The 22029-nt window shown below is 35.6% G+C and overlaps 1 protein-coding gene across 1 annotated transcript; it reads left to right on the top strand.

Annotated features, from left to right (window-relative positions):
* Positions 1 to 9827: 9827 nt before the first annotated feature.
* On the top strand, positions 9828 to 16100 carry LOC138096681 (olfactory receptor 4F4-like; the record flags this gene model as incomplete). The annotated part of the gene is made up of 3 exons (XM_068992952.1): positions 9828 to 9881; positions 12115 to 13039; positions 16078 to 16100. Coding segments are annotated over exons 1-3 (1002 nt in total), but the record flags the coding sequence as incomplete, so codon positions are not given.
* Between the last annotated feature and the right edge of the window lie 5929 nt (positions 16101 to 22029).

Here is a 22029-nt window from a genome sequence, read left to right as displayed (position 1 = left end):
TTGAGTATATTCATAGTTAAATGATATGAATTAAATATTCATAGTTCTTTTATCTTGGAAGAGCATTATTACTCATACAAAAAGTGAAAGTGAAAGTCCCTCAATCATGTCCAACTCTTTGTGACCCCATGGACTATACAGGCCATGGAATTCTCCAGGCCAGAATACTGGAGTGGGTAGCCTTTCTCTTCTCCAGATCTTCCCAATCCAGGTGTCGTACCCAGGTCTCCCATATTCCAGGCGGACTCTTTACCAGCAGAGCCACCAGAGAAGCCCTATTACTCATATATAGGAGCATAATTCACTCTTATGAAATATATGAATAATAGACATTTTAAAAATGAGAAGTTTACAAGAAAGATATATAGGGAATCAATTTTTAAAACTTGTATGCCTACAGAAAAAATAGAAAATGCTTATCTTTAATTCTTATCACTAAGTTGTTCCTCTCCAGGCTTATATGCGTTTATTAGTTTGAGTCATAAGAAATTGTTCTTTCAGTCAGTTCACTTTTGGTCAAATGTCAGTTTTATAGAGTTTAACCTAATACATGTTATTTTTTTAGACATACTGTTAAACTACTGTTTCTTGAAACAAACAAACCAAATTACTGATGCTTGTTCCACACCTGAATTAAATACCAGGAGTCCCCCACTTGCACTGCCACCACTAAGCTTTCCTCCAGACCCCACACCACTAACAACCATGCTCTCTCTTGTCACTCCTCCCTTGGCACTCCAAACCATGCCTGGGCCTGCCTATGGGCACAATCCTCATTGCCTCGGAGAGAAAGCAACTTAAGTCTGTTGGAGCCCCTTGAAGCTTTCATAGCCAAGAATAGACATGCAGGCAGCCAGGCCAGTGAGGAAGGACATTGTGAGCGTAATTGATTGATGTGAAGCGGGTCTTGTAGGCAAAAGAGAACACTGCAGGGGTGGTGCCAGGAGGCCCTGATACAGGGGCAATGAATGGAGAATTTTATAGCCAATAACTGGGAGAAAAGTAGACTTGGACAGAACAAGGGAGAATGAATAGGACAATCATCAGAGTTAACTGCAGTGGGTGTGACATTTCAAAGAAGCTATAATCAAGTCTCTTATCTAAAAGCTTTGATCATGCAATATGCAGATTTTAAAATATACATAGTCTGATATACAAAACAATGTTTATTCACTTTGTTTCCAAATGTAACAGAATACATAAAAAATTTTTCAAATTTGGTTTCAAAGATCAAAAGAAAGTTCAGTTTTTAAAAAAGTACTAATTAAAATTTTTACTAGTAGTAGGAAATTAGGTGATTATTTTTTCCTGTTTTTCTCTTTTCTAAACTTCTAATGTTAAAAATGCATTATTAATACAAGTCTCTTCATTTGATATAGTTCAATAAGAAGAGGAAATATTGGCATTAGTCAAATAAAATGTTGCTTTTGATAGAAAGGTCAATATAGTAACAGCACAAGGAGGAAATCAAACTTTGAAAAGTGGGGATACATGCACAGACACCCACAATAGAAACAATTACAACATGTACAAGTGACCAGTGAACCTAATGGCAGATGCCCAGCCTTATCATGAGCAGTGACTAGGAAACACAGTTTTCTGCTTCACCGACTGACAGGGAAAAAGAAAGAGAAAGAGTAGAGACAGGTGAGAATGAAAAATATTACTAATATTATGAGGATTTCAATATAAAAGCTACATTATACATTGTTGATGGAATTACCAGTTGACAATGTTTATTAGAGTTTAAAACACACAAATCTACTTCTTGACATAGCTGTACAAGAGCAACTATTATGCTTATGCACCACTTATATTTATATAAAATGTATATATGTTTATATATACATGTACACATATATATAATAGAATGCTATTGATACATGACAATCAATAGAGAATGCATTAATCACACTGCAGAATATATATATATATATACTGTGTAATACTATGAAGCTATAAAAATTAAACAGTTTTTTATATACAGATTTAGAAAGATTTTCAATTTAAGGGACAAAAAAAAGTACATAAAAATAATATTCTGCCTGGCATTGTGGAAAAAGTGTTGAGGTTCTCAAAAAATTAAATTAGAACTACATTTTCATATAGAATTTTCAGTACTTTCATATGCAAAGGAAATGAAATCAATATCTTGAAGAGATATTGACAATGCTCTGTTCATTGCAGCACTACTCACATTAATCAAATCTGGAAACGAATTTTCTGATGATTAATAAATGGATAAAACAAATGTGATACACATACACACCACACACACACACCAAAATAATATTTGGCCTAAAAAAAAAAGTTCCTGCCATTTGCAACAAGCACAAGAGTAACTTGTGATTAAACATGGAAAAAGTGAGATAAGCCAGTCACAGAAAGCAAAACACTGCATGCTATTATACATGAGATATCATTGCAATTCAGAAACCTAGTTAAATTTGATGGTACATGAAAATTCAGGATCTGTTCTCATAAGTAATCGTAAGGTTGTCATCATTTAGATGTGAAGTCAAAAGTATTAGAGTAAGATATTTGGGTATGTATTTCTATAGCCAAGTGTTAATTCCTGCAAAAATTGTTACATGATAATCAATACTATGTCTTAAATTGGTAAAATGCTGATGGCAGTTTCTTATATGTATTTAAATAACTGGAAACAACTAAAGCAACCATCCAAATACTGGATTAAAGCAAGAGCCTCTAATGGCAAAAACAGAATTCTTTTTATGAAACTATGTTTGTACTTGAAAAAAATTTCCAAAACTGCACATGGACTATTACAAATAGTGGATCCTCAAAATAGGATACATGTGGCTTTAATCTCCTAAGGACTATCTTTCTGTATTATTCAAATGGTTCAAAACAACCTGGTATTGGCTTTTGACTTAAAAATGAAATTTAGTGTGAAAATATAGAATAAGACTCCCAGATGTATAACCCTTCAAATTCAGATTGTAGTGATGGTAGTACCATTTAATCAAGCATTTAAAAACTGAAATTAAGTTTTACAAGTGTGTCAACAACTGTTTACTCATAGAAAATCACAATAGCTCCTTAACAGAAAGTGTTATCCATAAGAAATCAATGGCCAAGAAAAAAAGAATCTTCTTTTTGCGGCAGTCTACTGCTAGGGGCTATAAAATATATCTATCATCTAGCTGATTGATACTAGTAAGGAAAGAAGATGAAAAGGAAGGAGAGAGAGAAGACAAAAGAGACAGGGACAGTAGAGAAAAGAAATAGGAAAGAACAGAAGCAAACAAGAAGGAATAGCAAACCGTTAAAAAGGGAGCAGTTAGAACAGCATACCTTAGGAGTGGTTCCTGAGTCTTTTTTGCCTGCTCACCAATTACAAACTCTCAGTAACTTCTCTCTTCATAATGCCTCAGCAAGGCACATAATGCAACAGTCTACAACCCATTTCCCTCTGATCTCACCTCTCCAATCACAAATCTCTTGAACTAAGAGGACTATTGCTCTTTCATTAATATCAGGGTTATCCATACTTTTGTTCTGCCCTATAGTTTTCCCTGGCCTTTTCTACTTGGCCGATTACTTCTTCTAAAAATTCGGTCAATTATTACTCAGTGATGGCTCCCTCTCTCCTCCAGTCTTCATGAGATATTCTCCCACCCTGCTATCACATCTTACTCGTGAGGTTCTCATGATAACTTTTTCATGACAGTATAATTTACAATTGACTAGTTTCTCTGTCTCCTCTGCAAAGGTATGAGCTTCTTGAGAGCAGGGACTATGTCTTAGTCAGAAATGCTGACCATACGAAATCGTGTGAATGTGAGAGAGAAGACAAGGGGTTGGATGGCCATGGGCATACATGTGCATATACCTTGAAAACTGATAATAGTTTCTTGGTAAACACACTGGTTTTTTTATATTATTCTCATTGAAAACTAATGCCAGTAGAATTAAAAAGCAATTTTCATTCCAGAAATTGCCATGAAAAAAATGACAGGTCAAAGATGATTCACATCAAAACCAATTCCAAAGGTCCTTCCTGCTGCTGCTGCTGCTGCTAAGTCGCTTCAGTAGTGTCCGACTCTTTGCGACCCCATGGACTGCAGCCTACCAGGCTCCTCCATGCAGGGGATTTTCCAGACAAGAGTACTGGAGTAGGGTGTCATCCTCAAGGTCCTTCCTAGTTTAAGTGAAATATAATCCAGATCTTAACATTTCCCTGTAAATTCAGATACAATCCAGGCACATGAAGAGCTCCTTGCAATCTGAAAAGTAAAACTTCCCCTTGGAAAGACTGGCACTTGTATAGGTTCAACAAGGTTCAACAAATGTATGTTGAATTGAAAAACAGAAATAGAGATAAGAAAGAGTGGGAGGCAAAGAGGTGGGGTGGAGGGGGGAGAGTTTTTGAAATGTAGCAGAGTTGCCGTACTTCGCCCATAGAGGGAAAACAGCTGGTAATTTTAACAGGCTATTCACTTAAATTATACTGTCCCCACTTACCTGACCTCACTCCCCAAAAAAAGCCCCAGAAAACAATATTTTCACTATAAATGAACCTCTTAAGAAGTGTTTCCCTCTTTGATCTCTGTGGTTAGTACTCCTTACAACTTCTCCAGCTCTAACAACACTTTTGGGTGGCCCTTTGATGACTCAGTGACCAGACTCCCCAGGCCGTTTATTATGAGATCTCTACCTTGAATTCCCATGCCATTAAGAGAAGAAAAAATATTAGAAGCTTGATTTAAAAAGTAAAGGTGAAACAAAGCTGTGATTAATAAACTATGACAGCATTATCTTCAAGGAAAGTCAGGATGTCCTAACATTTTAATACATATTGATAAATATCATTTAGACCAATACTAGTGAAAAAGGAATCCCTATTAACACAATTAGTAAAAACTATTTTAGAATTCTATTAGAAGCATATTCATGCAATGTATTCCCAGCATCCCTATCCCTGCTCTTTTTTTTTACCTCATTTGTATAATTACCAAACCCATTTTGGTCATGATAATATCTTAAAAACAGATATTAAATATGTTGGCGAAAGTCAGAAGGCTAAAGTTAAAACCTTCAAGTGAAATTATTTTCTGATTTCAAAGTCCATGAATTTAATCCCTGTGCTATGTAGCCTCTTTTCAAATCGATGCCATGATGTATTAAAAAGGAGCTCACATGCCTATTAAGCTTTTCACTTTTCTGAGTATGATACCTATGTGATCTCATTTATTATGTCTAACCAAACGGTGAGATGGAAATCCAATATTCTTCTACACCTGATGAGAAATAAGACTGTGACTTCTCAGTTAATACTAGAAAAGGGAAAATAATTTGTGTACCCTGGCATTCAGGGTGATTTTTTTTGTTACGAAGTCTGGACATACTTAATATCTCTAACTCTATAATACTTCTCTGAAGAGCAATGTGTACACACAGAAGATCAAATATCACCATTCATATAAAATTTAGCATTATTATAAGAGCTACATTTCAACACATATTACTAAAATTCCTTTTGTTAAATGCTATTATTCTCATTTTACAAAAATTTAGACTGATTTCTGTGTAACATTCAGCCTAGAAAGAAATGAGCAAAACTTAGTGCTGGAACTGTACCATTCTCTTTTACATCAAAAGTACATACTAGCCAAGAATGGTTATGAACAAAAAATGAGCTAAGGAAAAGTTAATAACCAAAGTCTTAATAGTAATGGAAGATAATACTTGCTCATTTATCTTTTTAGTGTTATATTTTATGTTATCAAGATAAATTAACATTATGTAAAATCAACCATTTGAGAGCTACAAACCAATGAAATTTAGGCATTCATTATATTGTGGGATCATCACTTCGACCTAGTTCCAAACTATTTCCACCCATATTGAAATGTGTATCTGAAACACATTTACGGCTGAATGATATTCCTCTGTATGGATTACCACATTTGTCAATCCATTCATCAGCAGATGAACATTTGGATGAACACTTTTGCCCATTGTGAATAGTTCTATATATTCATGTACAAGATTTTGTTTTAATAACTGTTTTTAATTCTTTGGGGTTAAAGACTAGGAGCAGAATTGATGAGTTTTATGATAATTCTGTTTAACTTTTTGAGGAACTGTGAAGTATGAAGGGTATCACTGCACTGAAATTTATTTGATATTTTTCTCATAATTTCACAAGAGTTATGGGTTCAGGTTCTTAAAGAGGTGGGAATACCAAACCACCTGACCTGCCTCTTGAGAAATCTGTGTGCAGGACAGGAAGCAACAGTTAGAACTGGACATGGAACAACAGACTGGTTCCAAATAAGAAAAGGAGTACATCAAGGCTGTGTAGTGTCACCCTGCTTATTTAACTTATATGCAGAGCACATCATGAGAAACACTGGCTGGAGGAAGCACAAGCTGGAATCAAGATTGCCTGGAGAAATACCAATAACCTTAGCTATGCTGATGACACCATCCTTATGGCAGAAAATGAAGAGGAACTAAAGAGCTTCTTGATGAAAATAAAGAGGAGAGTGAAAAAGTTGGCTTAAAGCTCAACATACAAAAACTAAGATCATGGCCTCGGTCCCATCACTTCATGGCAAATAGATGGGGAAACAGTGGAAACAGTGGGTGACTTTATTTTGGGGGGCTCCAAAATCATTGCAGTTGGTGACAGCAGCTATGAAATTGAAAGATGTTTGCTCCTTGGAAGAACAGTTATGACCAACCTAGACAGCATTAAAAAGCAGAGACATTACTTTGCCAACAAAGGTCCATTTAGTCAAAACTATGGTTTTTCCAGTAGTCATGTATGTGTGTCTGAGTTGGACTATAAAGAAAGCTGAATGCCAAAGAATTGATGCTTTTGAACTGTGATGTTGGAGAAGACTCTTGAGAGTCCCTTGGATTGCAAGGAGATCCAACCAGTCCATCCTAAAGGAAATCAGTCCTGGGTGTTCATTGGAAGGACTGATGCTGAAGCTGAAACTTAAATACTTTGGCTACCTGAGGCGAAGAGCTGACTCCTTTGAAAAGACCCTGATGCTGAGAAAGATTGAGGGCAGGAGAAGAAGGGGACCGCAGAGGATGAGATGGTTGCATGGTATCACTGACTCAACTGACATGAGTTTGGGTAAACTCCAGGAGTTGGTGATGAACAGGGAGGCCTGGCATGCTGCAGTCCATGGCGTTGCAGACTCAGACATGGCTGAGTGACTGAAGTGAACTGATCGGTTCAGGGGAAGCACACCACAGGTGATCTGCCATTTTTGACATCTCCCATCTACTGTCTATACCATTACCATGCTTTATGTCTATGATTTTGACTTTGATCAACTGACTGAAATTTCAGGTTGCCTCAGTGTAGATTTACTTTCCCTGCTATTCACACTGTATTTTGAGAAAAGTCACTATACTCAACCCATGCTTAAGCAATGAGGAGTTATTTTCTCCTTGATCAGGGTAGCGTGCTACACAATTTATCTCTAATTCTCCTGCATGGGTGATTACTCTTCTATTCCATGTACTAATTTATTCAGTCATTTATATTAGTATGAAATCATGGATATTTATTTTATAATCTGGATTATAATCAAATACTGCTATTGGGAGCATTTTCATTTGGCTCTTAAGCCTCTTTGATATATATCCACATCAAATTTTCTAAGTTTATGTATGTTTGAGCATTTCCTTGTTTCCTAGGACTAAAAGATGCTCCTGGTTTATCTTATATCTTAATTTCCTATTCCCATAATAACTATATCTCCAAAAATCCCTGGTTCCTTTTACTGGATAATGGTATTAGAAATATACACATGCTTATTGTTTCTATGGTTTCATTGTATTTAGTCCCTCACAGATGACATGGCAAAAGCCTAAGACAATATAGTCAAAAATACAGTATCATAAAAAATTTCACTGTACTAAAACCTCCTGTGCTTCACGTATTCATTCATTCCCATGAACTCATGAGCCCCTGACAAGCACCTAACTTTTCACTGTCTCCATAGTTTTGCATCTTCCAGAATATCATAAAAGTGAAATCATACTATATACAGATTTTTGAGATTGGCTTCCTTCATGTAGCAATAGACACTTAAGTATCCTCTATATCTTTTCATGACTTGATAGATCATTTCTTTTTATTATGGGTAATATCCCATTGCTGGAGAAGGCAATGGCAATCCACCCAGTACTCTTGCCTGGAAAATCCCATGGATGGAGGAACCTGGTAGGCTGCAGTCCATGGGGTCACCAGGAGTCAGACACAACTGAGCAACTTCACTTTCACTTTTCACTTTCACGCATTGGAGAAAGAAATGGCAACCCACTCCAACGTTCTTGCCTGGAGAATCCCAGGGAAGGGGGAGTCTGGTGGGCTGCCATCTATGGGGTCGCACAGAATCGGACATGACTGAAGCGACTTAGCAGCAGCAACAGCATCCCATTGTACAAGTACTTTATTTAACCATTAACAGATTGAAGGACATCTTGGATGTCTCTAGTTTTTTATAATTATGAATAAAGCTGTCACAAACATTCGAACACAGCATTTGTATGAACAGAATTTTTAACTAAGTTTGGTAAATACCTAGCAGTACTATTACTTTAGCATATTTATTTCTCTAAAAACAAACATTTACATTGAAACAACCAGTACAGTGGAATATATTTATGCATAATATTATTTTAAATAAATAGAATTTAAAATGTCCTTCCATACTCTATATCTTTCAAAGAAAAAGACTCCTCCACATGTATATACTGACATGTGCACATGTAAGTATGTAACAGCATCGAAAAAAAAGTGAAATATAACCACCAAAATGTGAACAAATGTATGCTTCTGATGAAAAACAATTAGCAGCAACGGGCAGATGGAGACATATTTCTTTTTCAGATCTCTAAAAGTGTTAGATTCTTGTCCATAAGGCTAAAATTATATAATATTTTTTAAAACTAAATAAAGGTAGGCTTCCCTTACTGTTTTGTTATTTTGAAGAATATTGATAATATTGCTTTTTGCATAAGTGCATGCTCAGTTGTGTCTGACTTTTTGTTACCCAATGGACTATAACCTACCAGGTTCCTCTGCCCAAAAGACTGTGCCAGCAAGAATTCTGGAGTAGGTTGTCATTTCCTATTCTAGGGGATCTTCTCCTTCCAGGGATTGTACCTGTGTCTTTTGCATCTCCTACATTGGCCAGAGAAATCTTTACTACTGAGCCACCTTGGAAGTCCCAATATTGCCTTGTACTCAATCTTAAATCAGGATCATTGCTCAAATAATCAAAGAAATTTTGACACTTTAACTTGTCTCTCTATTCTTCATTGTGTGTGTGCTCTATTCTTCATTAAAACCCCGTAAAACAAGCAGTCCAAGGCTGACTGCTCTACAGTGGGCATACTTGGTGTACGTTATTGAGTGAGCAACTGAGCACGCACACACTAACCAGTTCATCTCTCTCTGCTAGTCAGCCCATGTCCACTCACCCAAGTCATCTGGGACTAGAAATGGCAACTTAGTTTTGGAATACTGCTTTTCTTTTTTAAAAAGTTAATCAAAGAAATGTTTTAAAACTGTGCTTAACTCTACCATTAGAACTTTATTATTGTCCTCACCATGACCCTGACAAAAGGCAAGATGACATTCTCAATTCAGAGAGACAAGAATAAAGTGGTCTCAAAGGAACATAGCATGGGTAGTTTGAGAGTTTCCTACTCCAGAGGCCACTCTCTATACTAAATATATCCCTCACACTCCCCCATAAATGCTGGTCACAACAGAAAGTGGATACTTAGCTTTGATGCAATATGATTCTATTTCAGATTCTATTTAGAATATGGAGAATGCTTTATCCTGGGGAAAAAATGTGGTCAAATATGGTGTCTCTCTGGTAAGAAGATATACCCTACACTCTGTCAATTTCTTAACTTCTCCCTTAGTTCCCTTCCCCTGTCCTATTTAAGAAAATGTTTTAATGCCATATTTCCATGCACACTAATTAGAATGGTTTGGAATTATGCATAGCTTTCAGAAATATCAAGGGTTTCTTCTCCAAGGTACATTTTGGAAGTTCTGGACTCTCTACATCATCAAAACGAGTAACTTCTACACAGTCTTACAGCTACGTAGGTGCCCTCTTTGAGGCAGTATTCAGGTCTTCACAGATCCACAATCACCAGGGTCTACAGTTTTCTTGAGTTAAGAAAAATTGTATTCTAGGCACAGATACATAATTATAATTAACAGAAATTTCCAAATATTGAGAAAAGTGGTGGTTACTAATTTAACTCAGGAAGGAACCTGATAGAGATTATGGAAAGAAATCTCTCAAAGCCTACAATAGTCAATAGTTACCATGGAAATGGAATTATGCTCTTGGAACTGAACAGGAGATTCAGAATGACAGCGCAGATGCAGGACTGTTATCAGAGAGCATTGGGATTGCATTCCAGTCATGCTATTTCCCAGCTCTGAAACTGTAACTGGTTACACTAAGACCCAGACTCAGAATAGTACGATATATCTTGTTCATTTTATTTTATTTGGTTAATGTGACGATTACTTTATAGACAATGTGGGTGAAAATTTCTAGCATAATGAGAGATATTCAGAGAGAGTGACAGGGAGATACAAAGAAACAGAAAGGTTTAATTTTCCCATGACCCTGAAATTACCAGCTCAAAAAGGACAATTAAAGTTGTCCATTTTTAAAATTTTTACTTTTTAATTTTTCTTGAGTTTTTTTGTGAGTTCTGCCCTAACATATGATTTTATAATTATACTCTTAGAATATTTACAGTTACTTCTACTAAAGGTAAAGTTGAAAATCACATGCTAATTTATATAAGTAATTTTAACATGTTGTTAATAGTTTTTAATATAATTATCCTAGTAGCAATATTTTGCCCTTTCTAATTTAACTAAAGTAATATTAAAAGCCCATTAAGTTAATATTCAGTGAAAAAGTTGGCATAAGCTTTTATTCTTTGATATAATATACACCACCTACAATCTATTTCTTTTTCACTGAAGTGTGCAAAAGTGATCACAGTTCATAGTAAGAAAATATTCAATAAATTCCTGTTTACCACACTGGAAAAAATTAAAAGCCCCTCCTACATCTATAGCTTTCTAATTCTATTTTTATTTTCATACTGGTACCTGATAACTCCGTGGAGTCAAACAAAAACAGTATCATCAATAGCTTCAGTTGCAGACAACAGGGAGCGTAAACCCAGATTAAACCTCAGGTCCACGGCATTGAATTGATCATAATTCTTGATTCATAGTATATTCACACCATTTCTAATGGCAATCTTAGATTTGCTTGTTTATTTAATAATAAAACTATAACTATGCTGCTGCTGCTGCTCTAAGTCGCTTCAGTCGTGTCCGACTCTGTGCGACCCCAAAGAGGGCAGCCCCAGGCTCCCCCGTCCCTGGGATTCTCCAGGCAATAACACTGGAGTGGGTTGCCATTTCCTTCTCCAGCGCATGAAAGTGAAAAGTGAAAGTAAAGTCATTCAGTCATGTCGGACTCTTAGCGACCCTGGACTGCAACACCAGGCTCCTCCGTCCATGGGATTTTCTAGGCAAGAGTACTGGAGTGGGTTGATATTATAACTATTATGTTAAATAATTATAATATCATATAGCTGATAATATGTGCATCCTCATCCTGATCCTTAGCTGCCCAGAGTTGGAGTTACTTACATCATTTTTTAATACATAGTTATATATAGAAGTTCCTACAAAATACAGCATTTTCTATTGCTATTCATTTTATAAAAATTATGCTAATCTCTTTTTTCTTCATTATGGTGTCTCAAAAAGCTATATATCTGTCATTTTATATAGTTGTACTTTATTTGTTATGTTTCTGAATATTCCATTGTCCTGTTTATGTGCATAATTATAAATATCTCCATATATGTAGTTGTAAGAATTTATCTCAAGCATGCAAATGAGACTGAAATTGCTGGACCATAGCATGTGTTAGTATTGAGCTTTATAAGAAAAGCACAATTTTTTTCCCAAAGTACCTATGTAAGGACATGCTTTCATCAGCAATAAATAAAAACCCTGCTTTATTCAGAAAATATATTTTCATTTCTTTCCTTCAGATAAAATTAGAAGAAACTGAACTAAATGGAAGAAGTAACCAGTCTGTAGTGTCTGAATTTATTTTTCTTGGGCTGTGTGATTCATGGGAGCTCCAGGCCTTCCTGCTAGTAATATTTTCTTCACTTTATTTAATCACCATTTTAGGCAACATCTTCATTGTTCTCCTAATTACTGCTGATCTTCATCTCCACTGCCCTATGTACTTCCTGTTAGCCAATCTTTCGTTCATTGACTTATGCCTTTCATCAGTAACCACTCCTAAAATGATCACAGACCTTCTCAAGGCAAACAAGACCATCTCTTTTGGAAGCTGCATGTGTCAGATTTTTTTTGGACATTTTTTTGGAGGGGGTGAGATGGTGTTGCTTGTGTCAATGGCCTATGACCGTTACGTGGCCATCTGCAAGCCACTCCATTACTCTAGCATTATGAACACACAAACGTGCATTCGGCTAGTAATGACATCATGGATCATTGGCTTTGTGCATTCAATAAGCCAACTAGCTATAATTATACAATTGCCTTTCTGTGGACCCAGAGAATTGGATAGCTTTTTCTGTGATATTCCACTGGTGATCAAGCTAGCTTGCATGGACACTTATGTTTCAGAAATGTTGATAAATGCTGACAGTGGGGTACTGGCCACCATCTGCTTCATTCTACTGCTGATCTCTTACTCTTATATTCTACTTACTCTCTGCCATCAGTCGAAGGATGGGGCATCCAAGGCTCTCTCCACTTGCACTGCCCACATCACAGTAGTCGTGTTATTCTTTGGGCCCTGTATCTTCATCTACCTGTTTCCACTCAACATCACTTGGGTGGACAAGTTTCTTGCTGTATTTTATGCAGCCATCACACCACTACTAAATCCAGTCATTTACACTTTAAGAAACAAAGACATTAAAATTGCCATTAAGAGACTATGATGATAAGCTTATGGATTTCTGTTGGTATTTCATGATCTCACATTATAAGAATGTGATAATTCCCAATTCACATATGGAAACCATGTGTATCTATTGGCTAAAGTTTTGTGTCAATTCTATAGCATTCCAGAATTATCAAAATGAGTCCCTGTTTGGGAAATTTGGCCAGTCTTTAGAGCAATGATTTTGGTTGTTCTCAAGAATGATTTGGAGTTAACAACAATGTTAATGTTAATTATTATTATCTGTACTGCTACTTCAACACAGACCACTACAACTGGAAATTTTCTAATCTGTTATGCATTTCTTTTAGCAAAGCATTTCATGTTGATCTTCTCTCTCTCTTTTTTAAAATAAGTTTATACACTGAATTCAGGGGTTTGTGCATGCTCAGTCATGTCTGATTCTGTGATGCCACAGACTGTAGCCCACCAAGCCCCTCTGTCTATGGAATTTTCCAGGCAAGAATACTGGAGTGGGTTGCCTTTTCCTACAACAGAAGATTTTCCCTACTCAGGGATCAAACCCACGTCTCCTGCATCTCCTGCATTGGCAAGCAGATTCTGTACCACTGAGCCAGTGCACTGAATACTGCCATCTTTATTTTACAAATTGATGTTAGTCTATTGATTTGTTAACATTCTAGTTATGTTCTGGAGAAGTAGCTAAGAGGGAGTCATTAAGTATTCCTAATCATATTCAGAAAGAAATTTGAGTCATAATCATAATCTGGAGAGAGTGGTGTGCCCCCAACATCATGTCTCAGTCATTTCTGAAACAGTGTCTTTAAGAGATACATATTCAATACAAAGATGGCTGTATTAACAACTTTTGGAGATTTTGCTTTTTGCCTTCCTATTCATAAATGGGTTAGGCAGTTCATTAGACAGGTGGGTCAAAATATCTAGTTTTGGAATAAACTATCCATTTAATTCACTGAAGTGTTCACATAATCTTTAAGAACTAGATTATGTACAGAGTTTGTGAATTATTCATTACTACCTATAACAAAACAAAACTTTCTTCAGAAATCATACTACTCTGGGCCTCAAAATTTTATAAAAATTTATATCCATTTATCTGAAATCAATGGATCTAGATATACTTCAAATTTCACATTACTTTTTAAAGATGACATGGTCTTGTGTATTTTGTAACATTTCCAATAGAGAATTTCAGGAATAAACCCTTAAATAAAATAATTGCCATTTTCATATGTGTGTGTGTATATGATATGATATGTATTCTGATTTTTCTAAATTTTTCTACATCTGCATACTCAGTTTGTATACTATCTATTAACTTGTCTTCGATAACATTGATTTTTTTTTTCTTATGCTTTGAACATTCTGTTTTAAAGCCACTCCAGTATTTTTGCCTGAGAAATCCCATGGACAGAGTTGCCTAGCAGGCTACAGTCCATGGGATCACAAAGAGTTGGACACAACTGTATGACTTAAAAAAAAAAAATTCATAATTTCACATTTCTTCTCATTTTCTTTTTATTGAAGGATAATAACTTTACAGAATTTTTCTGTTTTTTCTGTCAAACCTCAACAGGAATCAGCCATAGGTATATATATCTCCCCTTCCTTTTGAAACTCCCTCCCATCTCCTGCCCCATCTCACCCGTCTAGGTTGATACAGAGCCTCTGTTTGAGTTTCCTGAGGCATACAACAAATTCCCGTTGGCTATCTATTTTACATACAGTAATGTAAGTTTCCATGTTACTCTTTCCATACATCTCACCCTCTCCTCCTCTCTCCCCATGTCCATACTCTATTCTCTATATCTGTTTCTCCACTGCTGCCCTGTAAATAAATTCTTCAGTACCATTTTTCTAGATTCTGTTTATATGTGTTAGAATACAATATTTATCTTTCTCTTTATGACTCACTTTACTCTGTGCAATAGGTTCTAGGTTCATCCACCTCATCAGAACTGACTCAAAGTCATTCCTTTTTATGGCCGAGTAATATTCCATTGAGTATATGTACCACTACTTCTTTATCCATTCATCTGTCAATGGACATCTAGGTGGCTTCCATGTTCTAGCTATTGTGAATAACTGCAATGAACAATGAGTTACATGTGTCTTTTTCAACTTTGGTTTCTTCAGGGTATATGCCTAGGAGTGAGATTGCTGGGACATATGGTGGTTTTATTCCTAGTTTTTTAAGGAATCTCCATACTGTCTTCCATAGTGGCAGTATCAACATTCCCATCAACAGTGCAAGAGTGCTCCCTTTTCTCCACACCCTCTCCAGCATTTATTGTTTGTAGACTTTTTGATGATGGCCATTCTGACTGGTATAAGGTGATATCTCCTTGTAGTTTTGATTTGCATTTCTCTAATAATGAGCGACATTGAGCATCTTTTCATATTTGTTAGCCATCTGTATGTCTTCTTTGGAGAAATGTCTGTTTGGGTGTTTTTCCCACTTTTTGATTGGGTTGTTTGTTTTTCTGGCATTGAGTTGTATGAGCTGCTTGTATATTTTGGAAATCAATCCTTTGTCAGTTGTTTCATTTGCTATTATTTTCTCCCATCTGAGGGATGTCTTTTCACCTTGCTTATAGTTTCCTTGGCTGTGCAAAAGCTTTTAAGTTCAATCAGGTCCCACTTATTAACTTTTGTTTTTATTTCCATCACTCTAAGAGGTGGGTCATAGAGGATCTTGCTTTGGTTTATGTCATCAAGTGTTCTACCTATGTTTTCCTTTAAGAGTTTTATAGTTTCTGATCTTACATTTAGCTCTCTAATCCATTTTGAGTTTATCTCTGTGTATGGTGTTAGGAAGTGTTCTAATTTCATTCTTTTGCATGTAGCTGTCCAGTTTTCCCAGCACCATTTATTGAAGAGGCTGTCTTTGCTCCATTGTATATTCTTGCCTCCTTTGTCAAAAATAAGGTACCTATAGGTACATGGGTTTATTTCTTGGCTTTCCATCTTGTTCCACTGGTGTATATTTCTGTTTTTGTGCCAGTGCCATACTGTCTTGATGATTGTAGCTTTGTAATATAACCTGAAGTCAGGAAGGTTGATTCCGCCAGCTCCATTCTTCTTTCTCAAGACTGCTTTGGCTATTCAGGGTCTTTTGTGTTTCCATACAAATTGTGAAATTTTTTTTTCTAGTTCTGTGAGAAATGTCATTGGTAATTTGATAGGGATTGCATTGAATCTGTAGATTACATTTGGTAGTAGTCATTTTCACAATATTGATTGTTCCCATCCAGGAACATGGAATATCTTTCTATCTGTTTATGTCCTCTTTGATTTCTTTCATCAGTGTCTTATAATTTTTTGTGTACAGTTCTTTTGTCTCCTTAGGTAAGTTTATTCCTAGATATTTAATTCTTTTTGTTGCAATGATGAATGGGATTGATTCTTTAATTTCTTTTTCTGATTGCTCATTGTTAATATATAGAAATGCAACTCTGTATTGATTTTGTATCCTGCAACTTTGCTAAATTCACTGATTAGCTCTAGCAATTTTTCCATACTATCTTTAAGGTTTTCTGTGTACAGTATCATGTCATCTGCAGACAGTGAGAGCTTTACTTCTTCTTTTCCAATCTGGATACCTTTTATTTCTTTTTCTTCTCTGCTGTAGCTAGGACTTTTAGAACTATTTTGAATAACACTGGTGAAACATTAATTTTGTTCCTGATCTTAGGGGGAATGTTTTCAGTTTTTCACCATTGAGAATAATGTTTGCTGCAGGCTTTTCAAATATATCCTTTACTATGTGGAAGTATGCCCATTTTTTGAAGAGTTTTAATCATAAATGGGTGCTGAATTTTGTCAAAGGCTTTTTCTGCATCTATTGAGATTATCATGTGGTTTTTATCTTTCAATTTGTGAATATGAAGTATCACATTGATTGATTTGTGCATATTGAAGACTCCTTGCATTCTTGGAATAAACCCAACTTGATCATGATGTATGAACTTGTTAATATGCTGCTGAATTCTGTTTGCTAAAAATTTTTTTGAGGATTATTTAGTCTATGTTCATCTGTGATACTGGCCTGTAGTTTTCTTTTTTTGTGTTGTCTTTGTCTGGTTTTGGTATTAGGGTGATGGTGGCCTCAAAGAATGAGTTTGGAAGTGTTCCTTCCTCTGCAATTTTTTGAAAGAGTTTTAGAAGGATAGGAGTTAGCTCTTCTCTGAATATTTGATAGAATTATCCTGTGAAGCCATCTGGTCCTGGGCTTTTGTTTTTGGGAGATTTTTGATCACAGTTTCAATTTCAGTGCTTGTAATTGGGTTGTTCATAATTTCTATTTCTTCCTGGTTTAGTATTTAAAGATTGAACTTTTCTAAGAATCTGTCCATTTCTCCCAGGTTATCCATTTTATTGCCATATAGTTGTTCATAATAGTCTGTTATAATCCTTTGTATTCTGCATTGTTTGTTGTAACCTCTCCTTTTTAATTTCTAATTTTGTTGATTTGATTTGCTTTCTTTTTCTTGATGAGTCTGGCTAAAGGCTTGTCAATTTTATCTTCTCAAAGAACCATGTTTTAGTTTTATTAATCTTTACCATTGTTTCTTTCATTTCTTTTTTATGTATTTCTGCTTAGATCTTTATGATTTCTTTCCTTCTACTCATTTTGGGGGGTTTTTTGTTCTTGTTTTTCCAGTTGTTTTACATGCAACATTAGGTTGTCTATTTGATTTTTTTTCTTGTTTCTTAAGATAGAATTGTATTGCTATAAACTTCCCTCTTAGGACTGCTTTCACTGCCTCCCATAGGTTTTGAGTTGTCATGTTTTCATTTCCGTTTGTTTCTAGGAATTTTTTGATTTCTTCACTAACTTGTTGGTATTTAGAAATGTGTTGCTTAATTTCCATGTGTTTGTGTTTCTTACAGTTGTTTTCTTGTAATTGATATCTAGTCTCATAGCATTGTGTTTGGAGAAGATGCTTGATGCAATTTCAATTTTCTTAAATTTACTGAGGTTTGATTTGTGACCCGAGATGTAGTCTATCCTGGAGAATGTTCCATGTGCCCTTAAGAAGAAGGTGCATTCTTCTGCATTTGGATGGAACGTCCTGAAGATATCAATGAGATCCACCTCATCTAATGTAACATTTAAGATTTGTGTTTCTTATTAATTTTCTGTTTTGATGATCTGTCCATTAGTATGAGTGGGGTGTTAAAATCTCCTGCTATTATTGTGTTACTGTCAATTTCTCCTTTTATGCCTGTATTTGTCTTATGTATTGAGATGCTCCTATGTTGGGTGCATAGATATTTACAATTGGTATGTCTTTTTCTTGGACTGATTCCTTGATTATTGTGTAAGGTCCTTCTTTTTTTTTAATTTAAATTTATTTATTTTAATTGGAGGCTAATTACCTTACAATATTGTATTGGTTTTGCCATACATCAACTTGAATCTGCCATGGGTGTGTACACGTGTTCCCCATCCTGAACCCCCCTCCCACCTCCCTCTCCGTACCATCCCTCTGGGTCATCACAGTGCACCAGCTCCAACCATCCTGTATCATGCATCAAACCTAGACTGGCAATTCGTCTCTTATATGATATTATACATGTTTCAATGCCATTCTCCCAAATCATCCCACCCTCTCCCTCTCCCACAGAGTCCAAAAGACTGTTCTATACATCTGTGTCTCTTTTGCTGTCTCACATACAGGGTTATCATTACCATCTTTCTAAATTCCACATATATGCATTAGTACACTGTATTGGTGTCCTTCTTTATTTCTTGTAATCTTCTTTATTTTAAGGTCTATCTTGTCTGATATGAGGATTGCTACTCCAGCTTTCTTTTGCTTCCCATTTGCATGGAATATATTTGTCCATCCTCTCAATTTCAGTCTATGTGTGTCTTGAGGTCTGATGTGAGTTTCTTGTAGACAGCATATATATGGGACTTGTTTTTTAATCCATTCAGCCAGTCTGTGTCTTTTTGTTGGAGCATTTAATCCATTTACATTTAATTATTGATATTATGTTCCTATTGCCACTTTCTTAATTGCTTTAGGTTGATTTTGTAGATCTTTTTTTTCTTTCCTTCTCTGTTATCTCTTGACTATTCAAGTCCATTTAACATTTGTTTTGAACCTGGTTTGATGGTACTGAATTCTCTTAATGTTTGCTTGTCTGGAAAGATTTTCTTCCTCCATCAATTGGAATGAGATCCTTGCCAGGTACAGTAATCTTGGCTGTATATTTTTCCCTTTCAGTACTTTAAATATATCCTGTCATTCCCTTCTGGCCTGCAGAGTTTCTGCTGAAAGATCAGCTGTTAAGTGAATAGGGTTTCCCTTGTATGGTACTTGTTGCTTCTCCCTTGTTGCTATTAATATTCTTTCTTTGTGTTTAGTCTTTGTTAGTTTGATTAGTATGTGTCTTGACGTGTTTTGCCTTGGGTTTGTCTTGTATGGGACACTTTGTGCCTCTTGGACTTGATTGACAATTTCCTTTTCCATGTTGGGGAAATTTTCAGCTATAATCTCTTCAAAAATTTTCTCATAACCTTTCTTTTTCTCTTCTTTTTCTGGGACCCCTGTAATTCAAATGTTGGTGCATTTGTTATTGTCCCAGAGGTCTCTGAGACTATCCTCAGTTCTTTGCATTCTTTTTATTCTGTTCTTCAAAAATTATAACCACCATTTTATCTTCCAGCTCACTGATTCATTCTTCTACTTCAGATATTTTGCTATTGATTATTTCTAGAGTATTTTAAATTTCAGTTATTGTGTTGTTTGTCTCTGTATGTTTATTATTTAATTCTTCTAGGTATTTGTTAATTTATTCTTGCATTTTCTCCATTTGTTTTCAAGGTTTTTGATCATTTTTACTATCATTATTCTGAATTCTTTTTCAGGTAATTTGCCTATTTCATTTTAATTTATTTGGACTTCTGTGTTTCTAGTTTGTTCCTTCGTTTGTGTAGTATTTCTCTGCCTTTTCATTATTATTATTTTTTTTTAACTTACTGTGCTTGAGGTCTCATTTTCCCAGGATTCAAGGTTGAATTCTTTCTTCCTTTTCGTTTCTGTCCCCCTAAGGTTGGTCCAGGGGTTTGTGTAAGCTTCCTATAGGGTGAGATTTGTGCTGAGTTTTGTTTGTTTGTTTTTCCTCTGATGGGCAAGGCTAAGTGAGCTGGTAATCTTGTCTGCTGATGATTGGGGTTTTATTTTTGTTTTGTTTGTTGTTTAGATGAGGCATCGTGCACAGGGTGCTACTGGTGGTTGGGTGATACCAGGTCTTCTTTTCAAGTGGTTTCCTTTGTGTGAGTTTTCACTTTGGGTGGCTCCGAGAGTAAAGCATCTGTCTACAATGCAGGAGACCCGGGTTCAATCCCTGGGTTGGGAAGATCTCCTGGAGAAGGAAATGGCAACCCATTCTACTACTCTTGCCTGGAAAATCCCATGGACGGAGGAGCCTGGTAGGCTACAGTCCATGGGGTCATGAAGAGTCGGACACAACTGAGTGACTTCACTTTCACTTTCAGGGTTAGTTCTCTGTTAGTCCAGGGTCTTGGAGTCAGTGCTCCCACTCCAAAGACTCAGGGCTTTATCTCTGGTCAGAAATGAAGACTCCATAAGTGTTTTGTTATGGCATTAAGCGAGATTAAAACAAATATCCAAAAGAGAGAAACCAAAGATGAACCTCAGACAAATGGCAGTAAGAAAATCAGGCAAATAATAATTAAAATAAGGGAATATACACATATACATATGCACCCATGAGCAAAGTCAAAACAGTCCAAAAAAATAAAATACAGTAGATTGACCAGGTGAACAAAGTAAATCAATATTTATACTTACCAGTTAAGAACAAAACTAACTAAAGCACAAACTGGAAAACAAAACTAAAACAAGGTACAAAGTGGGGAATAAAGCAATGAAAACAAAATTAACAAATATGTTGAGAGGAAAGGAAAGAAAGAATAGATATGCAAACTTAAATATAGGTAGATGAAGAAGATTTGTATACATTAAAGATTAACTGCAAGGGGGAAAGCACAGTAGTAAAGGCAAAGGAATAAATGCCAAAAAAAATAGGTTTTTAAAAATTAAAATTATTAAAAAAAAGAGAAAAAAATGGAAGAAGAAACAAAAAAGGAAAACTCCACAGAACTGCAAAAGCCCAACATAGAGGCTGAGGTTTATAACAACAATAAAAAGTGTGACTGAATATATACATATACATATACACCCATAAACAAAATCAAAACAGTCCAACGAAAATAAAGTACAATAGATTGACCCAGTGAGCAAAGGAAACCAAAAATTATATCTACCAGAACAAAACTAACCAAAGCACAAACTGGAAAACAAAACTAAAGCAAAGTGCCAAGTTGGGAATAAAGCAATGAAAATAAAACTAACAAATATGTTGAGAGGAAAGCAAAGAAAGAAAAGAAAAACTAGATATGCAAAGTTAAATACAAGTAGATGAAGAAGATTTATATACATTAAAGATTAACTGCAAGGGGAAAGGAACAGTAGGAAAAGCAAACAAAGGAATAAATTTAGGAAAAATATTAGGCTTAAAAAATTAAAATTAATAAAAGAGAAAAGAAAAGAAAAAAAAAAAAAAAAAAGGAAAACTCCACAGAACTGCAAAAGCCTAAGTAGAAGCAGAGGTTTATATCAACAATAAAAAATTTGACAGAGGAAAAAGAAAGCTCAAAACTTAATTAGATTTTATAATGCCAATAAAATCAACAACTACAACAGAAGGGGATAGAAAGGAAAAGGAAGAAGAAAAAATCCAAAAGAATCTACAGATCAAGTCAAAACATAAGAATAGTAAATGTTTTTGTTGAGTCACTGCTGTCAGAGTCGTTTCCCTCGCTGGGAAGTCACAGTCCATCTCATCTTCCTAGGATGCCCTCCAACACTATGCTGATCTCTGGACATGCTATGGGGGTAACTCAGATTCTAATCAGGTCATATTTCTCTGTGTTCTTGCCTCCAATGTCCACAGGTATCAGAAC

The sequence above is a fragment of the Capricornis sumatraensis genome, chromosome 2 (genome assembly GCF_032405125.1).
Source record: "Capricornis sumatraensis isolate serow.1 chromosome 2, serow.2, whole genome shotgun sequence".
Classification (NCBI taxonomy): domain Eukaryota; kingdom Metazoa; phylum Chordata; class Mammalia; order Artiodactyla; family Bovidae; genus Capricornis; species Capricornis sumatraensis.
This window is presented reverse-complemented; position numbering and strand designations above follow the sequence as displayed.